Below are 22147 nucleotides of genomic sequence, written 5' to 3' on the forward strand. Positions count from 1 at the left end.
CCTCAGTTTCTCATTTATGAAATGGAGATGGTACTGATATCCACCAAATATGGCTGTGGTAAGGATTAAATGAATTAACCCATAGCATAAATTTCCAGTAAGTTGAAGCTATTATTATTAGTGACTCAGACCTGCTATGAACCCTAAAGAAACATAATCCACTCCCTCAACTCAGTGAAAAAACCCAAGGCCCAGAGAGGCTATGGGACTGTGGGAAATGCCTGCTAGATGAAGACAGTTCTAAGTCTTCATCTAGTTCTCCACACAGACATCCAGTTTGGTGCTCTCTTTGCTATTTTAGGGCTGTTGTGGCTCTAGTGCTCATTCTCTAAGGGAAAGAAGGTATTTTGTTTTCTGAATTTTCAAATAAGCTAAGTATTAGCCCAGAAACTTCAGTGTTTTGTTCATTCATTCATCCAAGAACTGTCTACTGAGTGCTGCCTGACCCACAGGCACTGTTTTAGGAACCGCTACAGGGTTTCAACAGCTATAAGGTGAGACAAGGTCCCTGCCTTCAAGTATCTTGCATTCTGGTGATATAATGAGTCAACAAAAAAGCAAATGAATAAACCAGTAGTTCCAGATAATGGCAACTGCTATGAAATAAAAAGGTGACATGAGAGGGAGACTGGAAGTTAGGAGGGTGGAGGTCTCTTATGGAGGCCTTTCGTGCTGATTTTTTTGCAGTTTAATCTCTACGAAGATGACATTCTAACACTGGTTTCGGCATATGCATATATAAATATGCATAAGTACACATGATAAGAAGAAATTAGACAAAATGGCACCACCCTCTAAAAATTTCACTGTTGGGCAATCCTATCAGAAATAAACACACTAGCGGTTAACGACTTCATCACAATAAACTTCTGGTCTTTGGTCTTACCTCTCTGGCTATGCTAGCACAGAAAGGCAGGTTAAGGCAAAAGACACCGGAGTAATCAAAACGAAGTTCACATCATACTCTTTCAGGTGAAGTTCATTTCTCTACCCTCTGGAGGTTAGATTCTTAGCCCTTGGCATCTGTGCTATGGTGCCATGAAAATTCCTGCCCCAAGAACCAGTTCAAGGGATCAAAGAGCTATTATTAATGTCTCAGTTGAGGCCAATTGAGGGAGGGAATGGCGGCAGAGGCAGGCCACTCACCCCTTCATTCAGCCGCCCTCCTCCACAACGGGGCCATTGAGCAGGCGCCACAATAGATGGCTGAGAAGAAAAGTCCGAAGGAAAGCATACAGAGTCCCCTCGCACAGACTCGGTCATTCATCACCAGGCAAGTGCCAGTATCTGGGAACAGCAATCTCAATTTCTGCAAATCCTCCAACCTGCAACAGCTGCTAGTGACTCTGGTGGGCGGCTTTGCTGCTTACGCAAGTTTCCAATCCCAAGCCCTGGACCAGAGCCAAGTCGACATTACTTAGGTTAGAGACACTCTGGCTGCAGAGAGCAGCAACAATGGACTTCACAGCTTATAAAGCAGCTTACAAAGGGCTCCCGTGTATTTCAAAAAGCACTTCAGATAGCTGGTGAGAGAAGCTATCTTGCACAAACGCATTCAAGCAGTTTATTCCTAACCCACTTAATTCAAGGTGTCTGTCAGAAGCCAACGACGTAGTGGAGGAAGGTGCAGAGAAGCACGAGAGGGACGGATGGCTAGGCAGCTGGGGGAGCACAGGCAGCCCCAGCCCTCCCCTCGGAAGCGCCAGCTCAGCAGGACAGGGAGTGACTGGCAGCAATCAGCCCTTCACCTGGATAACACATGCAATGAAAACACAAAAGACAGTGTGTGGGAACTCCTCAGTTCTTTACTGAGTGGTTTGTCTCAACTGCCTCCAACAGCATCATTAGGCAGCATTTACAAATGCTACCGAAAGAACCCTCTAGATGCCTGCCACCAACAACCAAATGCACCGTCATCTGACTGCACAGGTGGCTCCAGCCTTACCACTCACCAGTCTCCAGGGATCTCCCCATCTCCTCCATGCTATTTGCGCACACCCTGTTAGGCCCAACTTCGTTCATGGAGAGCAGTTTTGCCAGGTAAAAGGCACAGAGACTAAAAGACACTAAAGGCTAGAAGAAAACACTGAGGCGCAGAGGCCCGTGGATTTGGAGTCCAGAGCTCATGGAAGCCACTAAAGTACACAGCCAACAATGGATGTGCCGAACAGGGACCACCTCTATGAAAAAAAGGAATACAGACTAGGTAAGAATTCTTTGTTGACATTGTCTTGTCCATGAACTTTCCCAAAGGACTTCACATGTCTTTGGTTTTTGGGAAAGGAACCAATGTAAAGTTTTGAGGGAGAACTGTCCCTGAACTCTTACATGTTTAAATGGAAGGACCCCTCACAGGCCTATGGGGCCCTCAAGACAACAAAGCCCATTTGGAGATCTGATTGCAATGTTTGTAGTGGTTGGTCTGAGTTTCCTGGAGAACACTGAATCAGCAGATTTCTAGGTAAGAATTTATTACAAGGCTAATTAACAGAATCAAGGAAAAATATACAGAGCTGTATCAAATGTGAAGTAGGATTTGGAACTGGAAAAAAGTTATTAAGCACTCATTCATAGGGTAACCCTATTTGCTAAGGGAATAAGGAGTAAATGTGATGTGGCAGTTTTTACCATGAGGCCAGTCTCATAGCATGAAATGGGTCAACAGGAGAGTAGGCTTAAAATGTCATTACCGCGTGGGGCGCCTGGGTGGCTCAGTAGGTTGAGCGCCCAACATTGGCTCAGGTCATGATCTTGTGATCTTTGAGTTCGAGTCCCGTGTTGAGCTCTGTGCTGACAGCTCAGAGCCTGGAGCCTGCTCTGGATTCTGTGCCTCTCTCTCTCTCTCTCTGTGCCCCTTCCCTGCTCATGCTCTATCTCCCTCTCTCTCTCAAAAATAAACATTTAAAATAAAAATGTCATTACCATGCAATTTCTTTTATTATTGTATGAAATGCCATGTGTGACAATGACACACCTTAGTGGGATCAGGTTCTAAACTAACACATCTGTACTTGGATCACGAGCTTCAAATGCAACTCTTTATGTTTTGGTTATTCCAGCAGCTACTTTGCAGAATGATGACTACATGAGAGGAGATCTTCAGTGAGAAGGACAGTGGGGAGGGAGGGAACAGAAATTGTTTATATTAGTTGGAAAATTTTTTGCTTGCTTACCCAGAATGCACAACTTCCCATACGACTTCCCGGGACTTTTCATGATGTTTTAAGTTAGATTTCACCAAATGGAAGGGTCCCTGTGACAGAACTCAAGAGAACCAAACTTGAAGACCACAAAGAAACAGCACGATGGCATGAACACAGACCTATGTACCAGAGTTCTGCCCCTAATCTCCTGCCAGAAACCAGCCAAACACTAGCTTAAGCTAATCTGGGCACGCCTAAGCCTAGGAAGGTTCCACTCCCAGGTCCGTGATCCATGGCTGTGCATTTCTTTCTTCTTTTAAATTTTTTTATTTTTGGGGGGTAATGTTTATTAATTTTTGAAAGAGAGAGAGAGACAGAATGCAAGAAGGGGAGGGGAAGAAGGAGAAGGAGACACAGAATCTGAAACAGGCTCCAGGCTGAGCAGTCAGCACAGAGCGTGACATGGGGCTTAAACCCACAAACCGTGAGATCATGACCTGAGTCGGAGTCGGATGCGTAACTGACTGAGCCACCGGGGCGCCCCCATGTGTGGGCATTTCTGATTTGGTTCTTGTGCCCGAGGTGCTGAAGTCACCATGTGCCAATAGCAACAGTTCCCCCAAGAGGACTGAACTTAAACTTAAAAAGGCCACCTCTAACCTGGTCTCATACTATTAAAGTATGTGCTGTCCTTAGTGCAATCTAAATGTGCTTCTTGTCAAAAATAAGCTCCGTGAAGGCATACAGTTTCCCTTTCTTCCCCATGCAGCACCATGCAATAACAGGTTTAACAAATAACCGTGGACTAATCAACTATAAAAAGGAGGGATCTGAGCATGAATACAAGCAAGAACAAGTGCCCTTTACCATGTCTTCTCGCCCACCAAATGGTGGAGGAGAAAATTCCCTCCTTTCTTATCAAAGCGCACTGCTTACCAGGAGCACAATGCGAAAGGGAAAGGTGGCCACTCTGTGCAATATGCCTATTTTGATACAAAGGGTTGGGTTGTCATTAGCACTTCCCAATCAGTAGCACTCACAAATAGGTCTAAACTTAGAACAGAATAAAAAAAATCCCTATCAAACAATGAGAATCAAGAGTGAAAAAGAAATAGCTGAAAGAGACTAAAATACATCAGGGCCCTAGAGGAGTTATTTCTGAATTCCCTGCACATACGACATCATTCATGAAGAAGGCAATGGTACAAATATAGCATAAATGTCGTCTGCTCTAGCTTGTAATTTAAAATGCAAATGCTAATGAGTGAACTGGTGTATCAGTAGAGTTAATAACCGCATGCCTAGCACAGGGGCTGCATCCAAAACACACACAGAGAAGAGACAGACACCATGTTCCAATTTAAAAATAAAAACACCCAAATTAACCCTAGAAAAATCACTAGCAGATGTACAAGCTCAGGAGAAGGAGGCACACCAGGGCAGGGAAACGGGAACTTCTCTACCCATTGTAGACGAAGTAGTCAATTTAAGTAACTTCCTACATATAGTGAAGGTAAGCACGGGAGTTACTAGGGTTTAGTCAGGACTACTGTTGCAAAGCACGGATATAATAAGGAAAAACTACAGGCAATCCAGAAAGCTTAAACAAAGTTTCTCCAGAGCCCACTTAGAAGCCTATAAGCCAACCGTGAAGGGAGCCATATGTCCAGGACTCAAAGGCTACTGAACAGAGATGTAGACTTCATTTACTTCTTCCTAGGCAAAGGGTGGTTAAAAAAGCAAAAACAAAACACACACGTGCGCACGCGCGTACACACACACACACACACACACACACACACACACACAACCAAATTTAATAGTCTGGGTTAACATGGTAATTTAAATAAATGGGGGAAAGTGCAAATGGCGAAAGAACATGACAGAGAATGCAGTTGTGTCTCAGATGTCTCTCAGATATGAAAGGAACTTCTGTGAATTGTTCTTGCTCCCACAAGTTCTGTGCTTGGCAGCCCTACATCAGAATCCGGGACCAATCCCATGGCAGTGAGACTAAGGGCAGATCTTTGGGCTTCCTTGGAGCCCCACATACATGAGGCCTGAGGATATGTATCATGGGGCCAGTGGTTCTACCCAGCTCCTTGAGTAAACACCTGTGGCGTCCACTTGGGGCAACACAAGGGTGTGCTAGGGCCAGCTACCCACACCGGGCACCTAGTGTATTCTAATTCTCATGTCAGTGTTAGTGCCATTCATTCAAATTTTATACCAAGGGCCAGGCACAGAGTGGCACAGACAGTCCACCAGGTTGGGGAAGCCTCAGGAAAATTTTCTGAAAGGAATCCAAGGTAAGCAATGATCTAGGGTTTGGGGGCAAAGATAGTTTTTCATGATGAGGAACTATGTTTTTTTTAAACCCAGTCATAGCTCTGCTTGAAAAGGGGATGTGAGAGGTGGTTCCCATAGCAACCAGGATGAAGTCTTATAGGCAGTGTGTACTGTTCACCCCGGGGCTGCCCATTACCAGATTTCAAAGCATTTCCCTTTAATTTCAAATTACCACACCATTTATACTCCCTCTCTCGCATCCAGGTCCTGCCATTTTCTACTATTAGGCTGGCCAAATAGACACCCCACAGGGCAGGGGGAGTGGAGAGTAGCCCAACCCTGGATGTTGCTGCTTACCACCACTTCTACTAAATGGCTGCTGGCAAATGCCAACAGGCTAACAAGATAACAATGAAAAACCCACACTGACATGTACTTTTCTGGTAAACACAAGGACGGAGTTAGAACGGAGGTATCTGGGCACAACCAGAGACAAGTGCTGGTACTGGAAACGCTCCAGCAGAGAGCAGCTTCCCAGTCCCTCCCCACCAGGCCCACCAGGCCCACCAGGCCCACCAGGTGGAAGGCAGCCTACATAACCTGTAACCGACCCAGAAAGAATGGTCAAGTGGGGGGGGGGGGGGGGGAGAAGGAACAGAAAAGGAACCCTGAAGGAAAAGCTCCCAGGTCTGACCCTTTTGTACCACTCTACTAGCTCTTATTAGCTTTGCATGGAATCAGTCCAATTCCCATCCAGGATATTTTTTCTCTTGTCTCAACTATTATTAAAACTCAAAAGCATCAAGAGTAAAAAGCAACAGTAGAAGGCAAAAGTCCAAAGATTTGGGAGGAAAGGATTCTTTTCTCTTAATTTTGACCCATCCATCCAGAGGAAGTGAATGAGCCCATCCCGTAACAGCTGAGGATAAATCAACATCTTTCTCTTCTTGGCACAGAAAACCCAACCGAGAGGGCGAGGGCTAAGCATCCCAGTTAGGAGGCTGCGCCGCCCTCGGCAGTCTGCTGGGCTCCACAGAAGGTTGTGCACCGCTAACATGCTTCCCTTCAGTTGCTGGTCTCTAGACAGGCTGGCACAGAACTGCCATGTGGGCCTTGCTGTCTCCCTCACCTCCAGGTCCCAGCATCATACTAAGATAAGCAGACCAGTCGGATGGAAATAATTAACCAGGAAGCAGGAGAGCAGAGCAAGAATTTGTCTTTAAGAGTTAGCTCCCAGGTCTGTGACTGCCATTAAACCGTGCTGAACAAATCTTATTTTTATTGATGTCTTTATTTATTACTGACTCCAAAAAAAAAAAAAAAAAAAAAAATTGAAATGGCTACCAAATAGACTGAATCTCTGCCTCTGGACCCTGAAATACCCATTACATCCTGGGAGTCTCCTCTGATACCTATGACTAGTCCTCAGGTCCTGGCATTTCTAGGTCTCTTACCGTCCTGCTCACTCTCCTCTGATCCTTCTGCAATCTGCTGACATCCTTCCTAAAAAGGTGGTCCTTGGATGGAGTATCATACCCTAGGCCTCCCCTGCCCTGCGCTGAACCAGCACTCAGCTCCACCCCTCTTCGGATGTTGTACTGCTGGGCTGTAAACCAGGATTGCCTTAGCCTTCCTGACAGTATCACAATGTACATGATTATTTTAGAAAAATCAGGAGCGGTTTTCATTTGTATAGTTTTTAAAGCATGCTTCCCCTACTCTTAGCCTTCTTAAGCATGTATTTTTTTCTTCATGTCTATACATTCTTTACTTCAGTAGACACAACTACTTTGCTTGAAGGCTGGAACTTATGTATTTCTAAATTCCTAGCCAATGCAAAGTGGAAAGAAATTATTAAATAGCCATGCCATTGAATGACCCACAAACATGATGAGGCTCATTCTGGGGATGATTCATGATCTAAAGATGGGAGATAATCAGGCTATCTTGGTAGGCCTGCACGTTCATCCACGTGACATGACCAGGGCTGGTGGTATCGTATACGTGCAGAGGCCAGCAGCCGCGGGGAGAGCACTCACTGAACGCTCAATGGCAGGAGGGCAGTGAAGGAGGTTTACACGCCTGTGCAAAACCACTTCTTTCAGGCTACTCTTCCTGAGAACTAATAATATAGGCTAAGTCGTTTTGCCTAGATCAATCACACCTAGCTTGCCAAAAGACATGCTCCCGATCTTGGATGTTCAAATGCCACCTCTCTTGTGAAGTCTCTGCCATTCCCCATTAATTGTTTTTTTCCTCTGCACTCTCCTGGTATGTTGCCTATGCTTTTCACAACTCCTTTTTATTTTTCCTTGTTCAAGTTTTGCACATAGCTGTCTACACTATTAGACTAAAAGCTATTCAGGGAAGCAGAAACTGTCATATTAATTTATGCATCGCCCATAATCTACCTATCAAAGACTGCTTTTTCTTATAGTGGGCTTACAAAATCTTGGCCTCATTAAAAAAGTCTCCCCTAACCTGTTTATTGCGCTAATGTTTTCCTCACGAGTGGCCCTCCAGGACATCCTGACATGAACATAATTCATAAACTTCATACAATGGTATCTTTAAGAGTGAAGAACTAGTGCAGCTCCAGAAATGGGCATGTCAAGCTGCCCATTTCCGGTACTGGGACCCAACTGAAAGCAAGTAGGCGGTGGAGACAGAACCAAACTGGCCAAGTCCCAAGAGAGAGAATACCCCACTTTACAAATACCCATTAAGTTGCAATTCAATTAAAGCATCTGAAAGGAATTCATAAGTATCAGCAGACCCCGTAATTGCTTAATTAAGGATAGAAGCCCAGCAAACACAACCACGTAACAGCCTGATTCATTAGCACCTCTGTGATAGCAGAATGGGATTTCTCACTCAAACATACATCGGTTTTAATTGTGTAATTTGGTGAGGCACTGGTAATCAATGGGGATCCACCATTCCTGGGGCCAGGAGATGGGGATGATATTCCTATTCACCTTCCCTTTTCTCTCTCATTTGAAGTTTTTGGTCTACTGAGAAACAGACAGTTGTTATTCCTATTAGAACTGGTTGTGGAGAAGAGGCGTTAAAAAGAAAGGACATGAGCAACTTTACTGAAAGACATTCAGGGTGGAAGGACACACGGTCGAACCTTTAGTTCACCCACCATGCACATCAAAATTTATCAAACCCTAGATATCTAGAACCTTTTTTCACTGCCTTCCTTGTCATAATGCAGCTGCACTGGGAAGTTGTAATCAGAGAGAGAGAGAGAGAAATTGAAAAATGCCAAAGGGCAGGCAAAGGGAAGTCTCATTTTCTAGTCTTGTTTCATATGACTAGGTAACTGGTTAATTAAAAGTCACCTACTGTGATCTACATGGGAACCCCCTGCCAGGTGGCTGCTGCCTTCTAGGTGATTTGTACCATGAGTTCCAACCAAGATGACTGGCATCCACACTCCAAACCTACCCGAGTCCACAATTCCTCATACATATTGCTGTCCTAGCTTCAGGAACAAGGAAATGCAAATGGGGTGAGCTCAGTGAGTTAGCGAAAGATACCAAATAACCTGATATAAGACTACCTGGATTACTTTGCACTGCAACCTCAAATTATTCTTCTTTTACAATTCAGGCATTTGTTTACCAGCACTACCTGGATACTTGCTCTGCTTAGCCAACAGGACTACATGCCTTTAGCATGACCCAGATACCCCAGAGCTAAGAAAGTCATTCAAAATGAGGCAATGTATTATAAAGGTCATAGCAATGACACACTCTCCATGCCCACTGGTGCCATTAAATAAAAATGTGAATCAAAGGCTAAGTGATCTGCAAATATGTGCACTTCACTTGTCCCTTCAGACAAGGAAACTAAAATGTGAAACACATGACAAGTGAAAAGAAATGAAAACCAAAGAGTGGGGGTAAACTGCTTTTGTTCTAATGGAAGGAAAAGCACGGAGTGCACTAAATGCTGGATAGGAAAAAGGATGCTCTTAAACAAATGCAGGCTGCCCAGGCATCTTGGCTTCTCTGCGAACTCAAGACAAGACCTGACTGTGATCGCCTCTGTGAAAGAAATAAGTATGCACAGGAGGAGGCCACAGCAGCAAGCAGAGGGACCGTCAACAGTCTCCGTTCTGATGGTGTGAGGTCACCTGCTCACCGACCAAACCTAAGCCAGGTGCTCAAAGGACTAAAGGGCGATAGCTATCAGGAGGCACTGACCTGTTAGCTACAGCTGACTTTGCCCAGCCCCACCTGCCATCCCATCTGACCAAGCAACCATTCCGCATACAGGGGTGCAGGAACCGTGACAGAGAGGCCAGCTGGCTTGGGCCAAATGCCACTCCCTATCAAGCTGCGGGGCCGTCTGCCCAAAAAAGGCCACATGAAAATGGAAAGTATCCAGCCCACCTTGAAGTCCAGAGGGCTCTCTGAAAAGGCTGGGATTAATGAGAGCAGCACATATGGGATTGCTGAACAATTCCCCTGACTTTCCCCTTGAGAATCACAGCGCAAACTCCCTCCTGGCTGCAGAGAGACATTGTTTCCAGCAGAAAGCCATTTTTCCATGATGTAGGGCACATCCACCCTCACCTGCAAAGCCGTGCAACGAGGGTCACTGAACCAGGTGAACTGCCCCACAGTGTGAATGTTGCATCTGTGTCTACACCCACGTTCAGTGTTCTTTGTAGTTGGTGTCTCAGGAGACCAAGGGTCCCCTCCTCTAAGGACACTCCCTCCTCCCTGTTCTCTATCCATCTCATTCCTTCGGTCTCCTTTAGGTCATTGCTCTGCTAATAATTTCCTTGCAGCCTTTCTTCATTTCTTGTCCTCAGAATTCAGACCAGTGCATCTCATGCTCCCTATGATATTTTCTCATCCATGCTTTTCATATCCTCATTTGCCAAGAAGATTTTGTTAAGTTTTACCTTCTGTAATTGGTGCTATGAAAACCACCCAGGGGGTGCCTGGGTGGCTCAGTCAGTTAAGCATCCAACTTTGGCTCAGGTCATGATCTCACAGTTCGTGAGTTCAAGCCCCACATCGGGGTCTCTGCTGTCAGCACGGAGCCTGCTGCAGATCCTCTGTTCCCCTCTCTCCCTGTCCCTCCCCTGCTCACAGTCTCTCTCCAAATGAATAATAAACATTAAGAAAGAAAGAAAGGAAGGAAGGAAGGAAGGAAGGAAGGAAGGAAGGAAGGAAAGAAAGAAAGAAAGAAAGAAAGAAAGAAAGAAAGAAAGAAAGAAAGAAAGAAAACAATAGGTATACTGAATAGCTTTTCCAACTACAAGCCAGGTTCTGTTCTAGTCTTGAGAAAGAATTATGGTTATAAAAGCATTCAAGTCGCTGACATCCTTAGGTTGTTACTGTGACCCTTTAGCTTTCATTTTTATGCATTCCTTTTGCATTCTCTGTGAGAATTTCGTAACGAGCACTCTATTTTTGATTTTGTTCCTCATTTCCCACATTTACACCCTAATCGCCTGTAATCTGACTTTAGCTGAATCAAGTCTGATGAAATCGCACCGACAAAGGTCATCTGTGACTTACTAATTGATAAACAGTATAAAACTGCTTCAAAGTTTTTACCGACTTGATATTTTAGGTAAAATCTGACACTGCTGACTCCTTGGAATTCTTTCCTCTCTTGGCTTCCTGAACATTACTCCCAGGATTCTCCGCCTAATCCTCTGACCACCAATTATCTGTTCCTAAAACCAATTCTTACTTTTGTGTTGCCCGTGCTGGTGAACATCCCAATATGCCCAAAAACTCGAGCCTTGGACGAGTTACTTCCCTCCTACCCTCAATGACACCCCCATTTCTGACCCCCCAAAATCCAGTCCTTCCCTGAATTACCAAGTCTTTCTCCTAAATATTATTCCGACCTCTCCTCTTCTTCACTGCCAGATTTTAGGCCTCTACCCACCCCTCTTGCTTCTTAACTGCTTTCTCAGCCTCCAGCCTCATTTACTCCAATGTATTCACCAAAATAAACTTCCTTTAACACAGGTGTGAGCATGTCACTCTCTTGTTCAATACCCTGAGTGACTCTGCAGGTCCACGGTATATCCCGTCTGCATTCGCACCCTCATCCCACCCGAACCCCTCAACTCTTCATACTCCACCAAGACCAAAGGGGTCACAGTTGTCTGACACACCCGAGATATATCAAACCTCTACACCTTTGTATTTAGAACGTGGCTCTTCCTCCTTTGCCCCTCCTGTGCCAGCACTGCAAACTCTCATTTGTCCTTCAAAATACAGCTCAGGTATCAGCTGCTCAGGGAGGCCATCTCTGATCTCTGTCTACGTAACCACTTATTCCCTCCTCTGTATTACTTGTGTGCCCTGTAAATACTTCTCTCACCTAGTGCCCAATACTGCAGTTTGTCTGCATGTCTGTCTTCCCTCTAGAGTGTCCCGACACCCAGGACCACGTCTTACCAGGATGTAGAGTTGCTTGCTCTAAACTCAAAGGGAAAAAGCCAGGGGCCTTTCCTTCAGTGAGCTTTCTGCTCATTCAGCAGGAGGCTAGAACAGTAACTTTCCTTGATTTATTTCCATTTCGGGTAGGTCAGCGTCCCCACGGTAGAGCCAGAGCCCTGTGCACTCACACTGTACAAGTATACCATTCCATGTAAGAGTTAAGAAAAGCTCTACTTGTGAATGAATTCACCAAGTCTTTGTGAGAGGAAGGGGAAGGAAACATATTTATGGGATAATCCACTTTATGACAGGCTTGTTCTGAACTCTCTGTACATGTCATTAAACCCTCACAAAAATCCCAAGAGGCAACAAACACTCTCTAGTTAACTGAAGTGTAAACTAAGGCTTCAAGAGAGTAAAAACCTCCCTGAAGTCACCTGCTTGTGCAGATTCAAACCGAGGCTTGCATGCTCTTACAACTTTTCACCGTCCTGTATCCTTGCTAGGTTTCTAAAGAAACCAGAAGATGCGGAATATAACCGCATATAGTATGGCAGGAGAAAACTGTAAAAGCTTCTATTTTATCATGTATTTGCCTTGGTAATCTATCTTTCAAAATATATGTTAATGCAGGCACTGTCTTTTGAATTGCTAAGCTTAGAATAATGCCAAGTCCACACAGGAACTGGCTGCTGCAGAGGCGAGTGACCAGGCTGCATGAGTCTGGGTTTCAGTGGGTTGGAAACTGCCCCAGTGAACACTCAAGCAACACATATTCTACTATACATATATAGCAGGACAATGCCTTTCTGGCAGGTGGCTAAAGTCCAGAACAGTCAAGCAAGACAAATGCTCCATGGGAAAGAAAGTACAATCAGAAGGGTTCTGCGGAAAAAATCCAGCCAGGATAGGTCTAAGCTCTGAGCTGGCTCCATTCAGGTCGTTTTGAGTTTAGAAGCCAGAACTTCAATGTTTTCTTTACCCTATAAACCTGTGGCCAAGCTTCCCAGAAGAATGATCCTTTTTCTCTTGTTCACCTTAGGGATAAAGCTCCACACTGCCAAAGAGGACACTTTTGTTTTGCAGGTACAGACCAAAGGAGAAGCTGAATATATACTTCAAACTCTGTAACAACAAGAATTCACTGATAAGAAACTTCTCCGCTCCGGAAATCTTAAGCAAAGGGCACAGATGGCCTCCCTCACACACTGCCACACTACCCCTCGGTGTACCCCTGCCACACTCACAAGAGCACAGCCCTCCAGTGTGGTATGGGTTTGGTTTGGTCCTTCCTTTCTGCAGCTGCCTCTGAGCTTCATGTCGTACTTCAATTAGTCCCTTCAGAAAGCCTGCAGAGCTGTGCAGTGATCATTACCTTCTAAAGAGTATGAGAGAGAGCCTCAGCCAGAAGTGGCGGCCCAGCAGCAGCAGTGAGCGTCACGGCCGTGTGTTTGGTGAGTGATTTATCTCACATAACAACCCATTTAGTGAGGGCCTGGGGGAGGCCCTTATCCAGAGAAGAAACTCTCGGTGCCTTCTAGGAAAAGGAGGCTGAGGCAATCTGGCAGGGGACAGCAAGTGTGGCTCCCATTTCTCTTCCCCCGTGGCAAATTCTACTAAAGACTCCAACAGAAGGAGTGCTGAGGGAACAGAGCAGCAACAGAAAAGGCGACGTGCACCAGGAGGACACGGCGGAATACGTCCTTTGTGAGTGAGTGAATGCTTGTGTGTACAGGAGTGGAGTGTGGGGTGTTGAAGCAAAATGACACTTTCTCTCAAAGAGCACAGTCCCTGCGAAGTACTGACTAGAAATAAATAACTTTATTATCTGCCATCAGGGAAGAAATAAAGCAGTCTGCTCCTTGAATGCATAAATGTAAATTGCTCGAAGAGCACAGTTGATACAGAGTCTTACTGGATTGTGAAATATGAAGCTACTAGAGGAAAAGACAGGGTAAGAGAGATGTACGTTCAGTCAGCAAAGAAAGGGTGGCTTGCCCTTGCGTGTCAAACTTAGTGCAACAGAGAAACACTATAGATGCAGGAGTCTGTGAAGGTAATGTCATGTCTGAGTTTTCACAAAAGATTTGGATCCTAATGACACCTGAAAAGAATAAAAGAGAGACAAAGGGCACTGCCTAGGGAGATACGAGGGGAGGGTATGTCAGCCCTTTGGGTGATTGCACACGACTAACATGACAGGCGTTTCTACCCCAGATGGGAAATAACCACTGTGAGAATTCCATCAAGATTTTCCTTTGTCTGGAATTCCCTTCACTCAGGCTGTGCAAGGATACATTTTTAAGCTACTTTTAAGCTACTCTACTCTTCTATCCTGTGGTTGGTAGAAATGAGGAACAGGGAGAGGGCAGTGCTAGGTCTGCCGTAACACAGGGGTCAAATCTACAAATTTTGTGTTCACGTCTCAATTAGAGACTAAAACACCTAGATGGGTTCAAGGTCCTATCCACAACACAAGGGAAAGGAAGGCACATGACCTCCATGCAGGACTTCTGAGCTCCAGGAAGAATTATCAGGACACAGGACACACAAGACTTACCCGCAAGCAAGAATGTGATAAGGCAAGTTTCCTTTGGCAAATACAGCTTGAGACGAGAACCACTGAAGACATATTCCACCACAGCTTCCGAACGACCTGCCCGCTGAAGGAAGGGCAGAAACTGCTTTGCTTTTTGGGTATCCTGGTGGATAAAAGAAAAGAATCGTTAGAAAAAAGTAATAGAATCTGAGCAAATGATTCTTTCTCTCTGTTCCAGGGCAAAAAGTCTGGCAGACCACAGGAAGCTCGTCGGCAAATAACCCTAGAAGATCAGACTATTCTGAAACTATGACATAGGCAAGATACCCATGTGATGTCGACAGAAGAAATATAGTTAATCAGAGGCTTCCAGAACATTCCGTGTGCTTTCCTCGATTCTGTTCCTATGCACTCAATGGATATACAAGTTAGGAAAGTGCTTTTAAATGAAAATGTCACTCCTCACAGGATGGAAAAAAGGGCTTTTCTCCCTTCAACATAAATTGAGGGGAGAAGACCAATACTAACGTTCCTTGGAGGTTAATTTAACCTTTAATTATCATTAGAAAAAAAAAAAAAAGTGACTCCCAGGCTGTGTTACCAAAAGCCCCTTCCCAAGAAACTCAAAGTAGTTCGCCTTTAATCTTCAGTAGGTTATGTTGATTCAGAGCTCACTGTTTTTGAACGTGAAGAGTGCAGCCTTCTTTGGGTGCCTGTACAGCAAGCCTTATTCTACAAGCTTTTCAGGGGTGAGCTGGGACCTGGGCACACTGTTCCTGTTCCCAGCCTGGGAAATCTCTAACAGTAGGACATGTTCATGGGGACCTATATCACATCAAGTCAGCATGAATAATTATAGAAACAAGAAAAACACACAAAACTGCATAGCACTTTAAAACTTTTTTCACGCACAAAACACAAAGTGCACGCACTCTACCGTCAAGAGTAGTCAAGAGTAACCAAATCATGGACATTTTGAACCTCAGAGCTATCAGCTACAGAACTCAGTTTTCATTCTCTCTCAAGCTAATTAGACAAATGATAGAGTAAGCAAGAATCAAAACATCACACTGCATGTGCTGGGGGAACAGTCCGCGGATGTCAGAATTTCCAAGGTTTTCAGCCCAGCCAGCAGAACTGGCAACTCCTTCTGAGGACAGCAAGCTCTGCACACTTTCCTGACTCCTGCGACACAAGCAGTCTGCACTCGCCAAGCTCTTCCTTTCTAACTCTGCTCCTAGCAACAGAGCTATTGTATCTAAATTAATGCACATTAGATAATGAAAATTTAACAAGCCATCAAGTATTTGAGAGCTTTCACAGCAGCCAAAGGGGGCTCCTCTCATTCAGAAGCAGTGAGGTAGGCTGCGATGAAAACAATATTTATAGTAATGAGATTCATCCTTCCCTTCAAACAGATTCTCAGAGAAAAGGAGAGACAGTCATCATTCTCGGTGTCTCTAATGGCACACTGGTAAAAGGTAAGGTAACAATGAGCTTTAGTGGGCTGGGAACTCCCCCAGTGAACACTTTAGCAACACATATTCTACTATACATATACAGCGGGACAATGCCTTTCTGGCAGTTGGCGGAAGTCCAGAACAGTCAAGCAAGACAAATGCTCCATGAGAAAGAAAGCACTACCTGATTAAAATCCTTTTGCCACACTAGTCTAAATCTGGGACATTATTCATGAGCTGAGCCAGTAAGTCAACAACAATTATCAAATTGATTATCGCAAATCACGAGGCAACTTAATGTCTCTGAAGAGAGGGCCTTTCCCCTCATAACTGCAGTCATCTATATTTTTCAGAAACAGACTTTTGCTCATTGTCTTATGGACGTATTTATCTGGAGGGAAAGAAAGGTGCTTATAGGAATAACAGCAACACACACACACACACACACACACACACACACACACACACAAAGATATTAATACAAAAAGAAAGTTGGAGCAGACTCTCACCCTATTTTGCTAGAGGATTACCCACTTTATCAAGAGAGATAATTTCTCAGACTGGGAACCAAGGAGAAACAAAAGGTACCTGACTATCAGCCATGTAATAAAACAAAATACATGTTCCTGACTCCTCCTAAGTTTCAATCTACAATTTAAGTCCTAATCCAGAGGCAACATATGGGAAGATGGCAAAGAGAATGTGACATGCCACTGATTATGACAAAGATTAGAAGTGAAAGCCAAAGACGACAACTGAAGGCATGAAAACAAATTTTAAAAGCCTACCACAACTGTCCGTATTTACTTCCAGAGGCCAAACTGCAAGACAAGACACGGAGCTCCCTTATCCTCTTGAGGCAAGTGTTCCAAAGGCTTGAAGATGATATGCCTATGAACCACCCGTTAAGGGAAAAGATGGAAATTTTATTCAAGTTCATAAATTTTTAAGAATAAAAAATTCTTATAAAGTCAATTAAACTGAATGTAAGCACTGGAGGATGTCAGCTCTTTCAAATCCCCATCCCAGGCAGACAATGGTGTCTGTCTTTCCTTGTCATCTCGACTGCTTCCTTTGCTTGGCATGTTCCTTTTCAATACAAAAATTCTTAAAAACCTGAAAATTTGTTTCAGTGGCTCAAATGAAAAGACTGGTAAGTCAGATTGACAAGTTCCCTCAGGTGATGTAGCCATAAACCATTCCCTGCTAATTTAGCTATGGGATTTATTTATTTTAGAAGTTCTGACTGTTATCACCATAAAATTGACTGAACGTGGCTAAACTCTGGCTTTCCAAAGAGTCCGTGCAAGTACGTACAGCCATGTGCTTTTCAGTCTTTCACACTCCTTTCTAAGGTTTCAACACTAGGTAAGTAAGAGAAACTAGATTATGAGGAACAGTAAAATAAAGAGCAGTTTAGGTCCCACTGAGGAGTTGAAGATGCCAGGTGGACCTTAAGGACAGTAAAGTGAGAAAGTTCAAATGACACCATTAACATGACATTTGATAGTCTCCAATAATCCTGAAGGAGGACCTAGTGAGATTTAGTGAAACCAAAGGTTTCTTTATAACATTGTACTCCAAAATGTATTTTTAAATTTAAAAATTATAGGCCTCAGATTTAAAGAGATAACAACGTTCAGACTTCTGGCTCGTTTCGAGGTAAGAATATTCGGTATTAAATACTTCTGTTTTGAAGTCTGGTTGCAGAGACTCTCATCCTCAGGTTTTCCATGTTGTGACTCATGTACATGAGGCCTGGGAATCTACTTGCCATAGTTACCTGGCCTGACACTGGCTCAAGGCTTTGAGAATCCAAGCAGATAAATTAGCTATAGTTTTCTGTACCAATATTCCCCTCCACTGGTGTAAATAATCAAGAAGCAACTGTACTTCTGAGCAGGTGAGTCTTTTTTTGTTGCACTGCTAGTTTCCACATTACCTGTGCTCCAAAACAAAACATACATAAGCATTTTCCTGTAATCCTAGAAAAGCTAATTTTAGGTTGCATTAGCTACATTTAACTTGCTATCGTGGATGGCATCTCTTTAAGGAATGTTTCTGCCTCCTCAATAAACCTTGAAATTGAGAAAGTAATGATGCAACAAATGTGCCTGGGGTGACTTCATTTCAAAGGATGTTGATATCTATACCTCCAACTTATAGGAATGGGGTTTGGAATGACCCCAAAGAAAGGCAGGATGACCCTGAGGGAGAGGGAAAGGTTATAAAGACACCATCATTATATACTCCTAGGCTGTCCTCACTTCCGGCCTGTTAGGCTAAACCTCTTCCAAATGCAGGCACATATGTCAATGCCTGTAAGAAACTCCCTTTAGCAGTTAGACTGCAACTGGTCTCTACAAAGTACCTGCGCTGTGTAAGCAAACACATTTAAGATCATTTAGTACAATGAATTATCAAGTTTGGGAGAGCGGGCAGGCTGGGGGCAGAAGAGGGCAGGGGCAAGGCAGAGGCATGGCAGGCATAGGACAGCTCCACGGTACACTACTCAGACACCCGTGGCCTCTGCATCCTAGAAGAGCACAATTTACATAGATCAAAGTTCTGTGAATTCTGGAACAGGCTTGAGGCTGTCAGATTGTACTAGAAGTTTAGCAAAGTGAATTCTAGGATTTTTCCACTGAAAATATCCACAGAGTAGGCATTAACAGTAACAGTTACTGGCGAGAAGCAAACATCCCAACACACAAAACGGTGCAGGGAAATGGGAATCAGAGTAAACCTATTAGTTAACCATTAATCAGGATTATCGTGAGCAGGTCTCAAAAGGGAACTGCTAATTGGTTTTCATCATCGAAGTCGCTCTTAGATTAACATCACAGCAAAAAGAACTAAAAACAAACACGTGTAGAGCTTATTAGGGTACCGAGGGGGTGCTCCACTAGCGGTTGAGCAACTCAATTTGAAAGAAGCCCACCAACCTGACCGAAGCTGCCTGGCTTTCGCCCCCTCCAGCAAAGGAGGACCCTGCGGGCCCTGACCCGAGGCTAAAGGGCCCCAGAGCACAATGCTGTTTGGGTGCAACCAATCATAATACTGAAGTGGCAGAATCTGTGTATACAAAAGAACAGGTAACAGATACGGAGGGGAAAAAAAGAACGGGGAGATTAGAATAGCTAAGGACAGGACCCAAACACACTCACGTTTTAAGGCATATTGTGACAACTCATCGCCATAGTTATAGAACTTTTCAGGGCTCCTCACACCAGGAGGATTTTTCCTGCAGCTGTGTGGAAGACAAAAAAGTAGTACATCCCCTACTAGAAGGGCAAGAAAGTCACCCATCACTCCACACTCTTCCTCTTTCTCACAACCTGGGCTCTATGGCCCCAGTTGACATTTCAATTCACAGAATGAGGCTATGGTTCTCCGTGAGGAAGCAGCTGTGCGTACAGAGCGATAATCTCTAGATAAAAATGGGGCCCCGGGGGAGATACTTGGGAGTGCCATCCAGCTCCAACATTACAACAAAGCACTTAAAAATTTGCAACCAACCTTCCCTGGTTGGTTATTGATGTTTCTTGGTGAGGTGTGTATGAGGGAACCGGGGGCAGAAACATCAGTGAGGTGCAAGTTTAACAGGAATGAAGTGAACATAGCAGAGAACCTAGAGAAAAACACTTTGACTACAACACAAAATTATAAGGAAACAAGAAAAAAAAAGGCGCTAGAGCCAGGCCATCAATAATCTTTCATTAAGTGCTGTCTGTAGTTTATAGTTTCTCACACTATTTACCTCCTTGGCACTAAACCTCACTCAGGCCTCCAACATGGCAGAGCACAGGAGAAACAATGTCTTGTGCTCTGGGCTCCACTCCTGGGAGCATGAAGCAAGAGGACAACTGCAGGAGCACTGAGCTGGAAGACAGCTTTGAGCTCAGGAGGCTGGCGCTCCAATGGGTGGCACCCTCAACAGAGAACACAACCTTCCGTTTTCCTCCCTGACTTTACCCCTCTACCAATTATTACGTTAGGACGACCCGGCTAAGCAAAGCTTCCAAACTTGCAAACCAAGGACAGATCAAAGGGCAGAAGGAACTTCTCAAACTGTACAAAAGCTGCAGAGCATGTCAGCGCAAGTGTGGCTTCATGTCCCAAATATGGAGGAAAAGATATTTCTCTGCAATCAGACTTGAAACTTTAAGGATGTGCCTGTCGCCCTCAGGAACCCTGCAAAGGACAGGTGTCCATAAATATTTCTATTTGCTTGGTCTTGTCTACCACCTATTTTTTTTCCCCAAAAGGTCCAATACTGATAAAAGAAAGCAGCTCTTGGTGATGTGCTTGGTGATGAGAAGACACTGCCTGTGCTTAGAAGAAAAATGGGCAAAGCAGCATTCTGATGGACAATCATGGCAGCCTAACTAAGAAAAAAGTCGAGTCGCATTACAGAAATAGATTAGGGAGCCCCAGAATATTGTCTGGACTTCATCCGTAATCACCTCAAACCGGAAATAGCTTTTAAGCTCCCTCAACAGGGGATGGAGAAACCAGCTGCAGCCCAGTCACACAACGGAATGCTACTCTGCAGTAACAAGGATGTAGGCAACAACATGGACGGATCTCAAACGCATGATTCCCTTTATGTGACACGTCACGAAGTTAAGCTGTAAGGACAGAAAGCAGATCAGTGGCCACCAGGGACTAGGGGAAGGGCTACAGGTTGACTCCCAGGGGCCAGAAGATTTTTCTGGGATGACGCAACAGTTCCATTGTCTTGACTACGGTGATGATTACATGTATTCATTGGTTCTCAAAATGTACATGTTTATCAAAACTCATAGAATTAGATACTACAAATGATACATTTTAGGTATATAAATTATACCCAAATTTTAAAAATGAAAAAATTGGCCTAGACCATGAAATATTTTAATTTTTAACTTAAGAAAACTTTTTTCCCTAGTCAACGAATTTGTAAGTAGCTCAGGGTAACCAGTTCAAAATGAAACACTTGTTATGCTTCAGATAAACTACTTTATCTAACTATTCAATGAATTAAAGTACTTTTAAAAATTCAAGCAGAAAATAGTTTAGATGAGACAAATCATGGGGTTACAGGAAGGAAAAAAAAAGTCTTATCGGTCTCCCAAAAGCAGCATAAGAAAGTATTAATTCTTGGGTAATGGCTAAAGGAAAGCCTGAGGTCATCCTCAATTGGCTATACAGAGGAAATGTTTTGTTCAAATAAAGTACTACTAAGTACATATCTCCATTGACATTTTTTTCCTACCTTGAAATAAAATCATGTGATATGGCTTACTGTGAATAAAATAATATCCAATTCTCTATCAAATGAGAATTCTATACTGGCTCAGAGATTATTCTTTTATTGAATGACTTTCAATTTCCCAAATTTAACCAGCTAAAATTATACTGTGATAACCATTCAATTTAACCTTTAGAAATGAAGTCATTGCCTTTTAGTGGAAAAATCTGCATTTTTATCATCAATAGAAAATACAATGCCCTTGGCTTATTCTACAGGACTTTTTTCTTTTATGGACTGTAAGTTTAGCATAGAAAGAGCAGATGGTGGGAGAAGTAACTATTTACCTAATTAGAATAAACTATCAACAACCCAAGGTTGCTTTTATCTGACCTTCAATCCACTTTCTCTAACTTGGATGAGGTGTGGAGCCCATGGAGGCGGCGTGCCAAGGAACGTCCTTCCTCAAGTCTGCCGGTCCACAGAACTATCTCAAACTTATGATTTGGAATTTGTGAGGTCCAGAAAAGTTTCTAAAATAAACCCCACCTTCTTTCCCCCATCCCGAACAAACCCCTTTTCCCACTTCTCCATATTCTAACTTCCCAACAAATTATTACGATTTTTCTTAAATCGATATTCAGTGTTCATTAAGACTTTGTTACATTACAGCCCCCCCCCCCCCAGAATGCTCCCCTCCTTCCTCCTGCTGACTTCTGCAAGGTGGCCTGTGGGGCCTGCGGCACAATGGATGGCCTGGGTCTTCTCTTCACCAAGACCCTGGAAATTCCCTTCACATCCTATCCTGGGTTGTATTTTCTAGATCCACAACTTCCTCTTTCTTGGTTTACTTCCTTTCTATTAAAATAATAATAATAATAAAAATTGTATTTCATAAAAATGTCTTCACTCTCTGAGGTCAGGTAAGTAAATATAGTATTGCTTTTGAAACACTATTCTCTTCATAAGTACTCTGAGTCAACAGATAAATTCCTTTCATTATCCATCAGCATAGTAATGAGGTATCTAGAGGAGCTTAACACACTGGAAGACTTATCTTC

The 22147-nt window shown here is 43.8% G+C and overlaps 1 protein-coding gene across 1 annotated transcript in view; it reads right to left on the bottom strand.

Moving 5' to 3' along the window:
* SND1 (staphylococcal nuclease and tudor domain containing 1) overlaps positions 1–22147 on the bottom strand; it is a 426619-nt gene that overhangs the window by 137484 nt on the left and 266988 nt on the right. Inside the window, exon 15 of the mRNA XM_025929258.2 lies at positions 14415–14556. Within this exon, the coding sequence (XP_025785043.1) occupies positions 14415–14556 (142 nt within the window). The remainder of the gene's footprint in view (positions 1–14414; positions 14557–22147) is intronic.

This window comes from Puma concolor, chromosome A2, assembly GCF_028749965.1.
Source record: "Puma concolor isolate L17-30 chromosome A2, mPumCon1.1.hap2, whole genome shotgun sequence".
Taxonomy (NCBI): Eukaryota; Metazoa; Chordata; class Mammalia; order Carnivora; family Felidae; genus Puma; species Puma concolor.